The following is a 17,966-nucleotide window of genomic DNA, read 5'->3' as shown; positions in this document are numbered from 1 at the left end:
AGTTATGTGATTGCTCCATCTGGTGCCAGACTTATTTCCTAGCAGCAGTAGCTATTTGCATCATTTGAATTTTTGACTGAACATTCTAGACTATGAATTGTATATGGCTGAAATGAGAGGGGAAACTGATCTTTCTGTCAATGACAATGAGAAAAAAGGAGGCTGGCTGGGAATGTATTATGAACCACATTTCTGTAGAGGCAGAGAGAACATCCATAAACAGTGGCAAGCTGTTAAAAATCTGATAATAATCCTTTAAACACATTTCGAACTAAAATTATGCTTTAAACAGTCAAGTACAATATTGGTTTCATGATATTTATATTAAAGTCTTAAGTAAAACTAATTGGTTTTGCCAGTACTCTAATATCAAGATGTAAAATTGGTAAAGGTTATAAAATATAAATATAATTATCTATTCAAAATTAATTTATGCAGAACTGAAGGGAATTACTTCAGTTTCAGTAGTGCTTTTCTTGAACATTTCTCCAGTTGCTTTGAGTGTTTTAGGATCCAAATCCCAATCAGTTCTCTAACTGAAATTCTGTTTGTATTAAACAAGAATGGGAGCTGCATCATTTGATCTTTCACTCATTATTTTTGTAGTGCTGCAGCTTTGCTGATCAAAAGAGCTATTCCCATTTAAACTAGCTGGAAGAAATCAACATTTCATCTTTTTCTAACCTCAACAGTGATGGATACCAACAAGGAAGTCAGGAATATGAAAGGAAGAACTTTTGTTAGGAGGAATGAAATAACAGTAAAGGATTGTAATCTAATACCTTTCTTTTTGACTGACTTTAAATAGATCCATTTATCCTTTTGAAGATGCATAAGTGCAGTTTCCCCTTGAAATGTGCTATTGCAATAACTCCCAACGGTTATAATTGGAATTATATGCACAGATTGAGAGGAAAGTAGAGCAGTACAGTAATTTTCTCTTGAGTATTGTGATTTCTTGCTCTAATTTCATTCCAGATATTAATTTCATTTATCTTCTACAAAAAAAGCACCTTTGACTACCTCACATATTCTCTCTTTGCTAATCTGTCTCCCTTGGGCTATGTCTAATATTCCAAATTTGGAGCTGATTCAAAAAGCTGACTTAATCTGGAAACTGCATTGAGACTGTGTTGATTGTATTGGTATCTATCTATGAAAAATGTGAGACAGGCACTGAAAGTGTCTTGAGTGTTACTTCAGGAGCATGGAGAGATGGTTTGTGCTGTTTGTAAATGTGTCACTGCTCTTCCTCTGCTGCCACCACCAGGACTTTGTGTTCTCAGGGTGAGGGGGAGGTGATCTGTCCCAGCACCACTTTAGCCCCTGTCTGAGCAGAATGGGGGTGATGGCTTAAGAACTTCACCTGGCTCATTTCTACTTTTTATGCCAAAGACTGAAGGGAACATTAATTCTCCTGAAACACAAAACGGATGAAGAGACTGTACCCAGATCCCTTCTCACAGCAGCATCCCTGTGCTCTGTGTGGAAACATCATTTCTGAGACAAACCCCTGTCCCATTCTGACAGAGTTTGCTCTTTCAAATGCAATGTGAAGCAACTGACTGGTGTTGAATGCCTGCTTATAAATAAATTTGATTAATATGTTTTACTAAGAAGGGATGTTGGGTTTAGTTTGTCTTCATGTCAGTTTATGTTTGGTTTCAGGTTAGATGTCCACCACTCTTCAGTCTTTGAGTTGCCCTGGAGGGACATGGTCTCTGCATTTGTTATTCAGTTTTATATTTCATTGGAGCTTGCCTGGACTATTTAGGGTCAGGTCAGGAATGTGACTTAGGTTAGGGTGCAGATTAAGATGCACATCAGGTCTCTCCAGCTAAAGACCTGGGATAAGAGATGCATTATGCATAGGTTAGATGAAGCATTCTACATGTGTAGCTTCTGCCACTGCCATAAATTCCCTCCAGGACCACCTCCACTCTCATTATGCAGTGAAAGCAGTGCCCTTGGGGTTTGGGTGTGTTTGCTCAGTTTGCTCCTCTGCCAGCTACTTTCCTTTCAATGGGGTTCTCTTCACTACCTAAACAATATTAGACAGTATTAGAATCTCAAGCTGAGAAATAGTACAGGAAATGTCTGGAAATACTTTCTTGTAGACAGGAGACAGAATGTTTCTTTCAAATTTGAATCTTGTGATCTGTATGTTAGAGGAGCTCATTGTCACAACTGTAGCATATTGTATATGGGACATAAATTATTAAATGCTAAATGCATTTAAATGTTTAATCCATCCATTCACAAGGTAAACTCAGCACAGAATGCAAACTTCTACATGCCTGAAAGACTACTTTCTTCCTCTCAATTACAAATAACCTGTGACACCAAAATTAGGTGCAGAATGAACCTCAGTTATGTATTTAATCCTGAAGAGTTATTTCATTATTTGAGTGGAGAACAGAATTTACCTCAGTTTTTCAATTTACCTTGAAAAGTACTTGGTCTCCAACCTTCCAGGTTGATCTGGTTCTTGTTTAACTTTGTGAGGTGTTTATTCATCTTTGTAGCTTAGGGAAGCATTAGATATCTCTTTGTGATATCAGCAAACCAAGACTTCATTACACAGGCAACTGTGTTATATCTGAATTCTGATTTAGTGCCAGAGCCATTTGCAAGAAAACAATTTTCTAAATATTACCAAAAACTATGCAAACTAGTACTGACAGATGGCTGTACGATAGACATTAAAATGGTCCACTTTAACAGTTTATATTGGATTTGGTTGCTGTTGTTGTGTTTAGATTAATAAAAGGAAAGCAAATGACAAAATTCATACATTTTGAAATGTAGACAATACTGGTGCATAATTAAATTAGACATACATTATATACTTTATTACTCCATGTCAGTCTTTGTTAGAGAGAAAAGTCTAGAGTCATAAAATCCTTCACAAATACCTTGAGCTTATTATAGGAATATCATGATGAAGCTGTGTCTCTGTTTTTCTATCATTCTGCAAAAATCAACATTGCTGCCTAAAATTCCAAAGTTTTTCTTCTGCTTTCTTCTTGCTCTTGAGGCTGTCAAAGCTCATGATAGTTTATTTTCTGTTACTTCAGCAGAAGGGTAACTGTCTTCTGTTAAATCTGAAAACAAAAAAGCTTCTCAGAGTAGAAAAAGGAAAATTGTGTGTAGTGGAATCTATTGTTCTTATCAGTGAGATAATAACACAACAACTATGAGCTATGAATTAATGATTTCCAGAATTGATAATTATGGAAAAATAAGGTGTCTTAATTTCTTCTACTGTTATGATTTTTATTAAGTATTCATGCTGTTATGAGTATAGATAAAAAGCATTACTAGGATATTTATCCTATATTCTTAAAAATATTTTGAATTTTATTTGTTGTCTTTATAAATTAATTCTGTAGTGCTTTGTTTCCAAGCAAAATCAGTCAAATAATTAATATCTAGTTTGGTTTAGAGAAACATTTTTATGGAAAGAAAAATATTCAACAGACAAGAACAGTGGAACTGCTCAACTGAAATAGCCAAGGTTATAGTGCAGTGATCAGAAAGACTCTGTCAACAAAGCAGGGGAAAGAAAAAACCCCTGTGAGTAACTTTTAGGTTGTAATTTAATATACTTTCCCCAGGTTGACCTACACTTCATGAAAAAGATACCACCTGGAGCTGAAGCATCAAACATCTTGGTTGGTGAGCTTGAGTTCCTGGACCGCGCCGTGGTGGCTTTTGTCAGGTTGTCTCCTGCAGTGCTGCTCACAGGCCTGGCTGAAGTTCCAATTCCAACCAGGTACAGCTGGGCTGTCCTGCTTCGTGTTCCCCTGAGGACCCTGTGGGGACAGGGTGATGTGACCCTTTGGTTTGCCATTTACTGAGTGAGGAATTTGGTTTGCTCTTTGACAGAGACATCTCTCAGCCTTCCGCTCCCCCTGTAAATGATGTGTGGGTATATTCAGACACATGCTAGTTTTGGGTACTTCACAGATGTAGAAATGTACGTGATAACACACAGTTTATCCAAGCAAACTGGTATTACTCCAGATGAAGTATCTTACTAAGGTGAAATATTCAACTTCATAGAATATTTCATCTGGAACTGAAACTACTTGTGTGATACTGCATCATTTTGTACAGAACTAAAACAAAATGAAGATGGAATTGAGAAAAGGCGAAAAGCAAACTTTAATTTGGTTGACTAGGGAAAGTGAGTGAATGGATTGAGAACATGCTGTAAATATATTCTGAAAAAATTTTTACTTCTTCAGAAATTTACTTTGCATGGTAAAAAATGAGACTTTTAACTATAAATTGTTTTTTAATTAATTTTTTCCAAGTTGAAACTTTTTCTGATGGAGTACTTTGATTCTGAAAACAAATTGAGGAATTAAAAAAAAAAAAAGTCTAAAATAGACCTTGTATTCAAATAGAAGAAAATTGGGATAGATCTGTGGTTACATTGTGTCCTGCTGAGGTTAATTCAGATCAAAACTCCAGAGTGATTTTCCCATTTCTGTGTTCACTAACTTAACAATTATTGCGGAATCCACCCCCCATCTCCCCTTTTTTTTTTTTTTTTTAAATTAATTTGTGCATATGTTTCTGCACACATTCTGTCTTTCTTTCCCCTTCCCTCTTTTAGTTTCTATGAAAGTAGAATTCCAACAGTATGCAGTATTGTATTCCAGTTTGTGATGCTCAGGGCACTCACATATCACACTCATGTTATGCTATGAAATGCAATGCTGAGACTCAGATTCTTGCTTCTAACCAAATAAACATTTTCTTTGAGCTGTACTTTGTAGTTACTTTGGATGTTACCTTTTTGATGTTTTCTAGTTTTTGCATGTGTATAAGAAACACTGAGGGAATTGGCTTTGGAAAAAGCTTTTCCTTGTAATCTCTCCCAAATTCCGACAAGAAAAAAAAACTACAAAGAGGAGAATAACAGATTTCTTGATTTTTGGTCAAAATGAAAATAGTTACTAATTAGGACAATAAAATGTTTCTGCAAAAATTTGTATGCAATAAAAAAAATCAGTAATATACATCAGAGTACTGTCTTTTGCATTTTAGCAAAATTGAGAGTTTTAGTTATTTTGTTTGAACAAATCCTTTGCCTTTTATAGAACTTTACTTGCTTACAGCCTCAAGTAGAGACTGTCCAGAGCCTTAATGGGAGTAAAAATTATTTTTAAATTATTTTATTTGGGTAAATTTAACATCTCCAATTTTGCAATAATTTATGTAACCATAACTATTCTGTTGAATTAACAGAATTAAGTAAAATAATGTGTGCTGTACATAGATTAGAATTGTATACATTTATTATGTAAGTTAAGGTTTATTATGTAAGGAGGTTTTGGTAGCCTCAATCAAGACTGACTGTTAAGTTTATGACATATTTTTGGAAGCTATTTTCATATTCTTTTTCTAAGCAAAGCTTCATGTTTAAATGCATGTGTGAGGATCTTGAAGGAGATTATATATAGTGTTTATCTGAGAGATTCTTCTAGTCCACATTTTAGATATTTCTGTAATATTTATATTCATTTCAACCATCTATGCTTTACAATTTCTCAGATTTACTTTTAATTTGCAGATTTTTGTTCATTCTTCTTGGACCACTGGGTAAAGGCCAACAATACCATGAGATTGGAAGATCTATTGCAACACTAATGACAGATGAGGTATTTTTATTCATGGTTCAGTTTTGTACTAACTGAAGAGGTGTAATAGGGAATCTCCAATCCTTCAGATGAAATGTCCCTAATCGTTCTGGTGATGACAACCAGCATTCTAACTCATTTCATGATCCTGTGACAGCCCAGATTATACTGCTGTAAGGGGATAACAAAAGGAGAAACGATATTCATAAGCAAAGATGTCTTCACCAATAAGATTCCATTTTACACAGTTGCTTTCGAGTGGATTTAATTTTGTTTAAACTGCAAAATCTCTCAAATATTTAGACGCCATAAAGATGTTTTTCTGTAGCTGCTGGAATCTCTATGAGAGCTAAGTACCAGAAGCTATTTTCAGTTGAAGCTGAGATTGTTCGGTGGGAACTTTACAAAGTGTGCTCTATTTCAGAGAAGTGGGGCCGTTATTTTAGAGACAGTTGCTTTTCAATCTCTTTTTCCTCCCACACACACGTCTCTATTTTTCACAGGTATTCCATGATGTTGCTTACAAAGCAAAGGACCGCAATGACTTGGTGTCTGGAATTGATGAGTTTCTTGATCAGGTTACTGTTCTCCCTCCTGGAGAGTGGGACCCAACAATTCGAATAGAACCACCTAAAAATGTTCCCTCTCAGGTTTGTACAGTGTAAAATTCAGACACTTTTAAAAGTTGTAGTGAATTTTTATTATGTAGATTTAAGTCTCATTAATTTAGCATTTAGCAAAGTCACTATGTTTTGCATGCTGTTTTTATTTTAGGTTAATTTTCTTTAGAAGAACCCTTGACTTGCAAGCATACAGTATAGTGCTGACATTTGGTTTAGTTCAGTACTAGTTCTCTCCTGAGTAAATACAGGCAGTTGTATCTAAAGATAGTAAATTCAGGGATAAGTGGTCTTAAGCATCCTTGCATATTCCAAATAGCCATCGTTTGCTTTTGTTCTAAGCTTATTGCAAGAATTGATCAAGGCTTGTTACTCTTTAAAATGTTTTCTGATACAAGATTTTTTTGAGATCAGTTCTTTAAATTTCATAGAATCACAATTCTTTTCACTATTAACTGTCTGGTAATAGAACTCCTTTACAGCTTATGAGAAGCTCATGCTGACGAATCTTAAAATTAAATTTTCATGTTTAAGCTTTTAACTTTCAGAGCCTGTTTCAGTACTAAAACCCATGAGAAATATTTTTTCCTTCTGGTAGGAGAAGCGTAAGATCCCAGGAGTGCCAAATGGAACTGCAGCCCATGGGGAAGCAGAACATCCTGGGGGACACTCTGGACCAGAACTGCAGCGCACTGGAAAGTTAGTGAATCATATTCCAAATCTTAGGTGTTCAAAGTGATGTTCAGAGGGAATCACAAGGGTCTGGTTCTCTCAGAAGTGTCTTGGTGCATAATTTCTTTCAGGCCTTTGTCCTGATTTGCATGTGCCACGTAGCTGAAGAGGACAATACATGCTCATTTGCAGAGAGCAGGAGAGGGCAAGAGGGTTTGAGTTTTCTCATTGTATTTATTGCAACCTCCTTTCTCTAATATTTACAAAGGTCAGACCTTTCTTAAACTTGATTAATGTTTCTTGGTTTTGTACAGGATGAAGGGAAACTTGGTATAGTGTTGTGCCATATATTGTGAATACTTACAGCTCTTTTGTAGTTGAAGTTTCTGGGTTGGGCAGCTCTAGCATTTCTTTTTTACCTCAGTAAGCCATGATATGTCCTGGTACATGAGGCTGTGGTAACTTTGGTGGCTGCAGTACACAGAATGAAGAATTTGCCCCAAGGAATACTTTCCTCTCATCTAATGTGGTGTGGTGTAAGTGCATCAGCTGTCAGTGGCTGCCTTAGTGCATTGTAGCTGGGCAATAGATGTTTTACTTTGCTGCCTCCTGATATTTAAATACCGTTCCTGCCTTTAGCATTAAGCTAAAGATGCAGCTGCAGTGCTGGTGTACACTGGGGCAGGGCAGGTGATGGCCAGTCTGGCTGGAAGTTGTTCTCTCACCAGAGAACCTGCTAATTGACAGCTTGAAGGATTGTTTTAATATTTAGGAGGTAGTAGCACCAACCTTCTCCTTTACCTCTGCAGCATCTGATACATTGTGTGCCTGTGAGGAAAAGAGCATTGTGGGGTTATTTACTTTAGCTGTATGGTATTTTGTAAGGGACCGTCTGTTCCTAAATATTTGATTATACTTGACACAGTGTAAATGACAAAAGATGACAGCTCTTGTCCTTGAAAAATGGTAGCATATATTAATTTCTGTCATCAAGTGTATTTAGGAACAGGTTCTCAAATAAAGAATGTGAAGCTGATGTATGCAAATAGGCACTGTGATACCTCTCTAATTAATGTAAAGAATTATTTCATGTAATAAACAGTTTGGTTTAGTGCATGGGAGCAAGGAACTGTTCAGAACTTTGGTGTCTGGATGATGAGTTGAAGAATTTATAAAAGAGACATGGAAATTAGTTTGTTTTAAAACCACAATAATTTCCTGGTTGAAGTTACAAAGACAGGCTTCCTATAAACTTTTTTTTTTTGGAAGGGTGAAGGATAAGAGTATGAATCATTTGATCAAGGAACAGTAGCATCTCTGCAGTGTGATTGAGGCAATATTGTAAAAGAAAGTTTTGTGCGCCACCTTAATTGATTTGTACTCTTCTGTGTTTTCTTTAGATTTTTTGGAGGATTAATTTTAGATATCAAAAGAAAAGCCCCCTTCTTCTGGAGTGACTTCAGGGATGCTCTCAGTCTGCAGTGTCTGGCATCATTTTTGTTTCTCTACTGTGCTTGCATGTCTCCTGTCATCACATTTGGTGGTCTGCTGGGAGAAGCAACTGAAGGTCGTATAGTATGTGTTAAATCTGAACTTTTAAAACAAACTTATAGTCCTAGTTTTGTGGTTTGTATTTCCTTACTGTTGCATGAATCACCTTTATATATTGGTGTTTCAATGTTTAGAAGGCTATGGACTAAGACATTGCAAAAAGAACCTGTTTGAAAATTTATGGACACTTCTCTCTGTGTTGTATTCAGAGTGCAATAGAATCACTGTTTGGAGCATCCATGACTGGAATTGCCTACTCTCTTTTTGGTGGACAGCCTCTCACTATTCTTGGCAGCACAGGACCAGTTTTAGTGTTTGAGAAGATCTTATTCAAATTTTGCAAGTAAGTGAAGATCATGATATTCCTCATCCTTCATTTGTTTTTAGGTAAAAGTAGAGACACCTATCCCAAAGTTGAAATTCTAAGCAATGCACTACAAGATAAATTGTTGCCTTTATCATGTTTCAGAGTCCAAAAATTATGCAGTGAGTCGGTAAAGCAGAAAGGTGAATTTTTCTTAAATTTCTTCCTTTTAAAGCCTTCCCTTCCCTTCCCTTCCCTTCCCTTCCCTTCCCTTCCCTTCCCTTCCCTTCCCTTCCCTTCCCTTCCCTTCCCTTCCCTTCCCTTCCCTTCCCTTCCCTTCCCTTCCCTTCCCTTCCCTTCCCTTCCCTTCCCTTCCCTTCCCTTCCCTTCCCTTCCCTTCCCTTCCCTTCCCTTCCCTTCCCTTCCCTTCCCTTCCCTTCCCTTCCCTTCCCTTCCCTTCCCTTCCCTTCCCTTCCCTTCCCTTCCCTTCCCTTCCTCCCACCCCTGTTTTGAAGGGAATGACTGCTTCAGGATGTTTGTGGGGATTTTTGGGTTTTCTTTTGAATATTCTCATTCTCTACTCTGAGGTAATATATTTAAATCAGTGGTTTATCTCATCCCTAACTTGAAAGGTTTTGTCTCTCACCAAGAAAGTGCAGGCAGTAGAAGTGGTCCCTCTTTCAATAGTCACTAATACAGAAATGCCATTCCCTCACCTGGACAGAGAGGGGGTGACGTGTCAGAGCCACATTCAGGCTCGTGTGCTGTGCTTGTCATGTCTCTGCCACAGTGTGGGTAAAAATGATGTCTCCATTTGGAAGCCATCATGCTTCTCTGCTATCCAGTCTGCTTTTCTGCCTCACTGCTGTGACAGGGACTTGTGTGGCAGGATCTCCTGCACAACACAGAGTAGGAAACCCCGCTTAGCACTCAGAATTTCTCGCACCTTCCGACAGACCTTTCAGTTTGCTGTGATAATGTCACACGGTGTGTTTGGAGCTCTATTATCATATGCACTAGGCTTACAGAATTTTGATGAAAGTTGTTATAGCTACTCTTTCACAGCTTAAAAAGAAATTGACAGGTGTTGGCTGTTCACAAAGCAGGATATGGGATAAAAAGTGAGTGGACCTTATACACTTTGTGTGTGACTACTCTCAAAGCTGCTCATGTGATTACTTTAATAGAGATAGAACTCTTTGTGTCCTCTTAATTGGGGGAAGAGCTCTGGTCAGGAGGTGACTTGATAAGATCTTCTGTTCACATTAAGTATATAATTTCTGATTCAGACTGTCCCCAAAAAGGAAATTTTGGAGCTGCCTTGTCTCCATTTAATGTGGCTGGACAAAAGGCTGAGTGAGTTGGTGTTTTTTTCTCTCCTTTTTAGAGAGTATGGGTTGTCATACCTTTCTCTGAGAGCCAGCATTGGGCTGTGGACTGCAATCCTGTGCATCATCCTTGTTGCAACTGATGCCAGCTCCCTAGTCTGCTACATTACCCGGTTTACTGAAGAAGCCTTTGCTTCTCTTATCTGCATCATTTTCATTTATGAGGCCTTAGAGAAGCTGTTTCATCTCAGTGAGACATATCCAATCAACATGCATAATAATCTGGAGCTGCTGACAAAGTACTCGTAAGTAAGATTTCTTCTCTTAAACTGTTAGGGTTTTTTATCCACAGGTTGTTTTCTCTGCAAGGAGCACAGCAGGAAGAGTTTGCAGCAGTTGCAGCATGTAGAAGCTACTCAGTCACTATGGTGTCTTATGGAAGTAGTAATTACTGGGGGGATGTGTACAAGCAGGACATATTTACTTAAGATAAGTAAAAAATTTATTTCCAGACTTGAGGTTTGGAAAAGCTTCAATATAATTAACCTGGAAATCCTAGAATTAAAAATAGGACTTAAAGGGACCTCGGTTTTAGATCTCTATTCATTCTTATTTAATGAGACTTAATTCATGGTCTCTTCCTGTAACCTTGTACTTATGATTTATAATCTTTACATGGCAACAGGATATTCAGGTAATGTTTGTATATCATATTTATCTTGTTTTGTTTTGGTTTTTTTTTTTCCCCCAAATTGAAAGGTTTACCTTTCTAAAAGGTTATAAATTGATGTACCTCCTTTATTTTTACCTCCATGGCATTTAGCTCCAAGTTTAATTTACAGGAGCTGAAGTGGACTTGGAATTGTTAGATGGATCTCAGTAGCTCATAATCAATTTGTTCTTAATACAAAGATTTTTAATCTAGCTCCATTTAAACAGCTTTACTTTATTGTGAAGTTTAAACAGGTACTAATCTACTTGGGGAATAAAAAAGTGAATTGCTTTTATCAATATTGTTTCATTGAGAAGTAAACCCTCACAGACCTGTTTCTTTGATATGAGAATAAAAATGTTGTTCTAGTAAAGGACAAGATCCTAGTCTGTCCTGAGGCCAGTTAAGCTTGGTCACATCAGTAAATAAAATTTAATTAAAAAACATTTCAATGAAAATCCCTCTCCAGAAATGTCTTTATTTCATTGAACCCATTTGAACCCTCTGCATGAGCTGGGTGGGGCCCTAAAGCAACAGTGCTTGAACAGTGCCACATCTTCTGTTCACTGGAAAAACAGGAGTGTCTCTACCAAATGTCTCATTTGCATTTTAAGCTGGGAAAAACAGAACACAGCAACAGAGAAAACATTTGAGCTTTGTGTATATTATCACTAGAAAAATAGTTAGCAAAGCCTGAATCTGAATGTACATTATGTACCTTAATACACAGAACAAGTTAGAGAAGCCATAGTTCTGCTGTGACACACTCTCATTATGCTGAAAGTATTATTATTCCTCTCTAATAGTTTAATCAGTAGACAAAGGAATATTAATTTGAAGAGAAAGCAACAGGCATCAAGACCATGCATGCAGTTGAGGTAATATCCTCTTGTATAACTTATATCACCTTCTATGAAGTAGGTATTTTACTCTGAAGACCTTCATATAGCAGAGTCTTTGCAGATTTTTTTCTTTTCCTTGAACATGGTGTCCTCCTATAATTTTGAAAATCAGATGTTGAAATGCTATACAAAGACAAAAAATTATTTAGAAAACATTTACCAGGTGGAGTGAGGTATTAAAATCTGTCATGGAAAGAAACATGGTTTCCTGGGTAGCTGTACTAATGATTAGCTGAATCCCATAATATTGCTAGAGATTTCAGAGAAATGAGTTTGACAGTCCTGCTTGCAGGGGAACAGTCATAGTTATGTCTATATTTTCTTAATGTTTTCTCGTTATAATCCTTGTATTAATCAATAGATGTTGTTGGTTTTGTTTAGAATGCCATGCAATAATCAGAATCCCAGACTGGTTTTTGAAGGGTGGTGTTTTATTGCTGCCTGCTCTTGGTAACTGAGCAATGTATGTAAAATGTGCAGAACACACAGAATGATAAAAGAGTAGCCTTTGTCATCCTCCAGTTACATCTATTGACCTGTCCTGGCATACAGTTTTGGAATACCAGCACAACAGTTTTAGATTTTTCAAATACAAGTCCTGAACAATAAGTGTCTTCCAGATGTTTGAAAGAAAGATTTCACCACTGCCTGGTGTTTTCAAACACATATATCAGAATTATTTGATATCACTGATATCAAACTTGAGATAGTATTTTTGTAGTTATTTGAGTTTATTATTTCATACCTATATTTTCTATTATTCTTTCACTCTGTGTGGATAGCACAAATAGATTGCCTTTTAAACTCTTGTATTAAATCTCACACTTGGCACTCACATTGTATCTTCTACTTGTAGCATGATCCTGTTTATTATCAATGATGCATGTAGCAACTGACCCCACTAACAGCAAAATGCCCAGCTGTAGACATACAGCTCTTATGGGATGGAACTTACATTTTTTTTAGCTTTGAAACTGATTTTTAGAAATGGCAGTGTACTGACAATCAATGCATGATGATTACCTTGTAAGAGTATATCTGCTGCTGTCCAAGGATCTGTGCTGTGAACACAGAAAAAGGCTAATTCCAGCCTCTCCTGATCTCTCCATTCCTTTCTCTTTCATCTGAGATTTCTTAGTTATTCAGAACCAGTCCCAAAAGATTGGGAGAATTGAAAGATGTGGTCAGTTGCAACAACTCTGCATCAGATGCCCAAATCAGCTTTCACAGCAGACTTGATGCAACCTGAGCTCCGTGGGCTTGCTGTGCAAATGTGCACATATTGGTGTTACTCTGTCCACACACAGTGGCCTTTTGCCCAGAAGGTGAGATATCACAATTTTTATCCTCACGGGGTCATCACGAGGCATTTCAAGTACTCTCAGTCTCTGCTCAACTCAACTGAGTTCTGGAAAGAGAAACTAAAAGATGGATAAGCATGAAAGTTACTCAAAATAAAAATCTCTCTTTTGTGTACTTGAAACTGGGAAATACTGATTTCACAAGGAATTAGTTTTTCCTGCAGCATTTGATTCCAGTCCTTCTACTTATGGCTTAAATGGGTAACAAACTCAGGCTGAAACTGGTCTTGTCCTTAAAGGACCAGCATACTGTGTTACAGAAGCTAATTAGTATCTGCTGTTTTGCTAATTAAAACAGCTGTTTGCATTTTCCTCTTTGGGGATTTTAAAGACAAGTTTTTAATTGTTAGTAAAGCCTTGGCAGGTCTTTAATTAGCCATGGGCGATCTTCAAAAGGTTGAGCAACTCATTTCTCTTTGAATGCTCAACCAAAGCTTATGTAAAACTTTATCTTGGATCTGCAATCTATGGTAGAAAACTTGGGTTGCGCTGTAAAATTTCTGTGTTTTCTGTTGCCCACCACAAAAGTTGATGATAAAATGGTCAGAACACTGAATGTATTTGAAGTTTTTAGTGAATGCTGTGGCCCAGCTGTCCTCTTTTCTCCCATGGGCTTTCTGAGAATGCTCTGATGTCCGCAGGTTGTCTGTCTACATGCCAGTACTGTTCCTTTGCCCTGGTGAAGACATGACTTTGACCCAGGAAAAGTCGTTGGCATTCTGTTCGTGCTCTCTTTGGAGTACTAGAAAGACAAAGAAAGCAGTAATTTTAAATGGTTGGTGTTTCAACCAAATTGAAACCATATTTCAAGTGAAAAGAAAACCCATTCTGTATTTTTGGTGGGCTTGAATTCTGTTACAAACAGTCTCTGTTGCAAGGATTTTATGTAAAATACTGCACTGCATGCATCTCTTATATTTGAGAGTACAGGAGTCATTACTAATATCTGCCGTAATACACCTTAGATGAAGAGAACATTCAGAACAGTTGGGATTTTTTTAAAAAAGTTTTTAATCAAGCACACCCAAATATTTGAAAATTGACTGAAAGTCCTCCTAAAAGATTTCTTAAAAATTGCATTTAGTATTTTACCATTTAAAGTAGAAGGTAGGTTTTGAGTTTATTACAGAATTCTACCTCAAAATGACAAAAATACCTTTTTGCATGATCTTTTTGCATAATGCACTTTTTACTCATTTTTAAATTTTATTTGATACTCTGTATTGAAATACAGAATAAATACAGTGATCTACTTACAGGCAAATCCATTCAGCATTTATATGTAACTTTTTCCTAGATAATCATATTTTTAATATGGATGATAAAGAATAATGCATTTTAGTGATAAATCAAGGGCAGGACAAAGCCTGATTTCCAGTGTGGTACGGTGCTGATTTTTCTTATTTTTAAACTGCATTGTTTTGAAGGAACTTGAATAGAGTAGCTACATTGTTTATTAAATTAAGTACAAATACTTCTTGATCAGAGCATTTCTTTCTAATTTTTTTTTAATGTGACCTTTTTGTATTTGTCATGCCATTAGCATTTGTAGGTTGGCATAGCAACTCTCTTATTTCTGCACTCTCCTCCTCCTGTTTTTATCCTACCCTGGTAGCAAATATATCTCCAGTTAGTGAAACCTGTCTGGAACGCTGATGCCCATCAGTTTTAAAGTGTATATAAAATATTATTTTTGCTAGGAAAAGAGAACCCCATATTGGAGCAGATAAACCCCCCTGGTTTTAAAAGGAAAACAGAATAAGCATTGTGGATGAAAGGAATGTGATTTAGAAAGCAATCCAGTAGTCTTTAAAATACAAGCATTTTAAGATAGTTTTCTTGGAATACAGAAGTTCAGTTATTTCTCAGGGTGAGGTTGCTTGGATCTTTATGTACATTTTTGGTATGTAAATGAATTTTATCTACCTTTTTGGTTTTTATTAATTCTTTTTTCAAAGTGATGAATTCATGTTGTTTTAATAATTCTTTACCAGAAGTTACTCAATTATTAACAGATTACATTGAATAATTTTAAAGTGATTTCTTGGCATAGTAATATGCATATTGCAATCTGTCTTGGTATTGACATGCACTTAAGCATTAGGAGTAGAAAATCCCACTCTGATGTAATTAGGGAGCCAAGATCATGTCAATCTCAGTATCATTTCAGGCTATAGAAACTACTGCTTCTAGAAGGCATTGTGAAGATTGGTTTTGTGCATACCACTGTTTGCACAAGCAAGTTTTAAATCTTCCATTATCTATACAAATTAATCTAAAGACATCATTATTGGATGCAAATTAGGTTGGTTCTTACCCTGTATCCCTTAAGCTGCAGGTGGAAGGAGAAGAGTCAGCGATGATGAGCACAGTGTTGCTCATTATGGTCCCAGGCATGTAATTGAATTTCAATTCATGTAATGATTTCTTTGAGGTTAGATATGAAAATAGATTTTCTGTTTCCCTTCTTTATAGTTTTTTTCCTACAGTTAAGTAACTGTGCCATATACTGTGTGTCCTTCCCCAAGAATATCCCTCTTTTTCCCAGAACCATGCAAGTACCATCACTGAGTTTAACTGCTGGTTCCCTTTTGCTTCTTGACAAACCTTGGAATCTAGGATTTCTTTTTCTTTATTCTGTTTTTTCCAAGACTTCTCTGTGCCTGCCCAACTCAGTTGACTTGTTTGTGTCTTTCTCCTTCATTTGCACCCAGGCAGTGCCCACCTTGTTTTGGTCTTTCCTACTACTTGTCCCCTCCACTTTGGAAATGGATCTCCTTGTTAAGCAATTCTCCACAGCATTAAGTTTGTAGTTGAGACCTGGTCTACACAATGCTTTCAAAATCTAGGAAGGCTTACATAAAATCTGTGGGTGGATTTTTACAGTACCTTTATGTGTATTGATGCGTTGCACCTGCACAGTTGAAACTCAAGCTGACCATGTAGCACTGCAATGTATTGCAGTAATTATTTCTGTACCAGCATTATACTGAACCTCTTCTCCTCAAATATATGCACTCTTAAATTTGGAAGTAGGGTGAAGGGACATCCTAGAAGTATTTCACAATGAAAGCTTTCAGATGAATTGTCAGTATCCCCAGAGTTGCACTGCTTTTCTGCATAGGAATTTCTGTGTATGGCAGTTACACACCATAGTGCTGCTGCAAATGTAAGGACTGCATATTGCAGCAGATAGCTAATAAAACTCAACCTTCAAGGTTAACAAAGCTACAATATGATTATAAATCTGTTTTCTAGACTTTCCCTTTGAAAAAACACTATTTTCCTCCTGATGTGCTATCCAAAAGAACTGGATTCTTTGAGATGTCTTCAGGCTAACATCAGTTCCCCTTCTCAGATTTATCTTTGTTTCTCTCTCTGTGAAACTATTGTACTGCTGAGTGCATTGTTTAGGTGCTTCAATAGGCTTTTCTGTTTTCCTCCTGAGCTTAACCAACTAAACTTATACAGCCTTGTAACCTTAGAGAATATTTGTGGATGCCTACTGATGTTCGTGACTGTCAGAGATGGGCCACATAACAGTGGTTGTAATTCAGGATGGCAGAACTCATAAATAAATTAAGAAAAAAATCTTGTCTTGCCATGACAGCTGTGCTGTGAAAAGGTTTCATGATACTGAGAATAGAATTTAACTGACAAGTCCATTTTCCATCACTATTAATTATTTTGTTTCCAGTCTTTTATCCACTGAGCCTTTGATTTAGTTGGTATGAAGGTTGGCACAAGAAGGAATATATGGTAAATAAAATGCCAGGGATCTTCAGGTATTTTAGGTATGAGAAAGCAGAGAAGGTATTATTTTATGATACTGTTGTTGTCCTTTTCTCATAGAAGTTGTTAGACAAACAGAAGGATTCTGTGAATGCCCATAATTCCCATGAAAATGGTATATTTGGAGGAAACCTAAACATGCATAGAATAGTGCTATTAATATACTTCAGCTTTGTAAATGCAACATAAAGAATACCTATACCTTACTTTGAAAACAAACCTGGTGATGTTATCTTCCATTTCATGCTGTCATCTTCCTCTGTCTCTGTGAAGTGATCAGTGCACAGCACGCTCAGAGCATCCTCTGTGCTAGGGGAAAACCTTCCTACTCATACTACCAAATATGTGCTCTGATATTCAGTGAGACATATTGTTTAAACAAGCACATTTTGCAACTTATTTGTCATACTTGCCTGCAGTTTTTTAAGTATTATACATATTCATATAGAGCAAATCTCATTCTCAGGCTATCTTAAGTGAGCCAGAAAGGCATTTTTCCCTTCTAGCAAGGGGAAATGGTACATTGACTAATCAGGAAGAAGCTGCAGTTGCATCTTTTATAGATCATATCCTTATCTAGTACAAATAGGTGGAGCATACAATATGTAAATGCTGGAAAATAAGAGATCCAAACCAATGCCTGTTGAATTTTAGAAAAACATTGATAGTAAGTGCCTCCTAGTTTTGAAAACCTGCTACTGAAAAATGGCAACTGCCGTGGGATGAATGGCCATGGGGCTTTCAAAGGGAGCTGCGCTGTTTAAGTGTGGTTTATTTACTCACAAAAACACTGTCTGAGGCTCTTCTTTGAAGCTGGACAGGCACCATGCTACATTAAAGCCTGTGTAGGGAGCAGAGCATGCATGACAGAGTAAAGAGAAGAAAATGGTGAAGAAATAATCCAAAGAAGCAGGAGTAAGAGGTGGATATTGTAAGGATTGGAAAGACTAGACTGGGGTTAATTTGAAGTGAAAAATTAAATGTAGGAAATAAGTTTCTTGTTTTTCAGTTAACAGAAAATTAGAGTCAGGATGCAAGTGGTTTTAGTAAAGAACATTTTAGTTGTTGAGCAG

The 17,966-nt window shown here is 36.8% G+C and overlaps 1 protein-coding gene across 8 annotated transcripts in view; it reads left to right on the top strand.

Annotated features, from left to right (window-relative positions):
• SLC4A10 (solute carrier family 4 member 10) overlaps window positions 1-17,966 on the top strand; it is a 146,994-nt gene that overhangs the window by 102,399 nt on the left and 26,629 nt on the right. For all 8 annotated transcript variants that reach the window (XM_059475481.1, XM_059475483.1, XM_059475480.1 and 5 more), the window contains 7 exons: window positions 3,618-3,775; window positions 5,585-5,672; window positions 6,155-6,301; window positions 6,870-6,970; window positions 8,344-8,518; window positions 8,704-8,837; window positions 10,186-10,431. In XM_059475481.1, the coding sequence (XP_059331464.1) occupies window positions 3,618-3,775; window positions 5,585-5,672; window positions 6,155-6,301; window positions 6,870-6,970; window positions 8,344-8,518; window positions 8,704-8,837; window positions 10,186-10,431 (1,049 nt within the window). The remainder of the gene's footprint in view (window positions 1-3,617; window positions 3,776-5,584; window positions 5,673-6,154; window positions 6,302-6,869; window positions 6,971-8,343; window positions 8,519-8,703; window positions 8,838-10,185; window positions 10,432-17,966) is intronic.

The sequence above is a fragment of the Ammospiza nelsoni genome, chromosome 7 (genome assembly GCF_027579445.1).
Source record: "Ammospiza nelsoni isolate bAmmNel1 chromosome 7, bAmmNel1.pri, whole genome shotgun sequence".
NCBI lineage: Eukaryota > Metazoa > Chordata > Aves > Passeriformes > Passerellidae > Ammospiza > Ammospiza nelsoni.
Note: the sequence above shows the minus strand (reverse complement) of the source record. Positions and strands in the feature narration are given on the sequence as shown.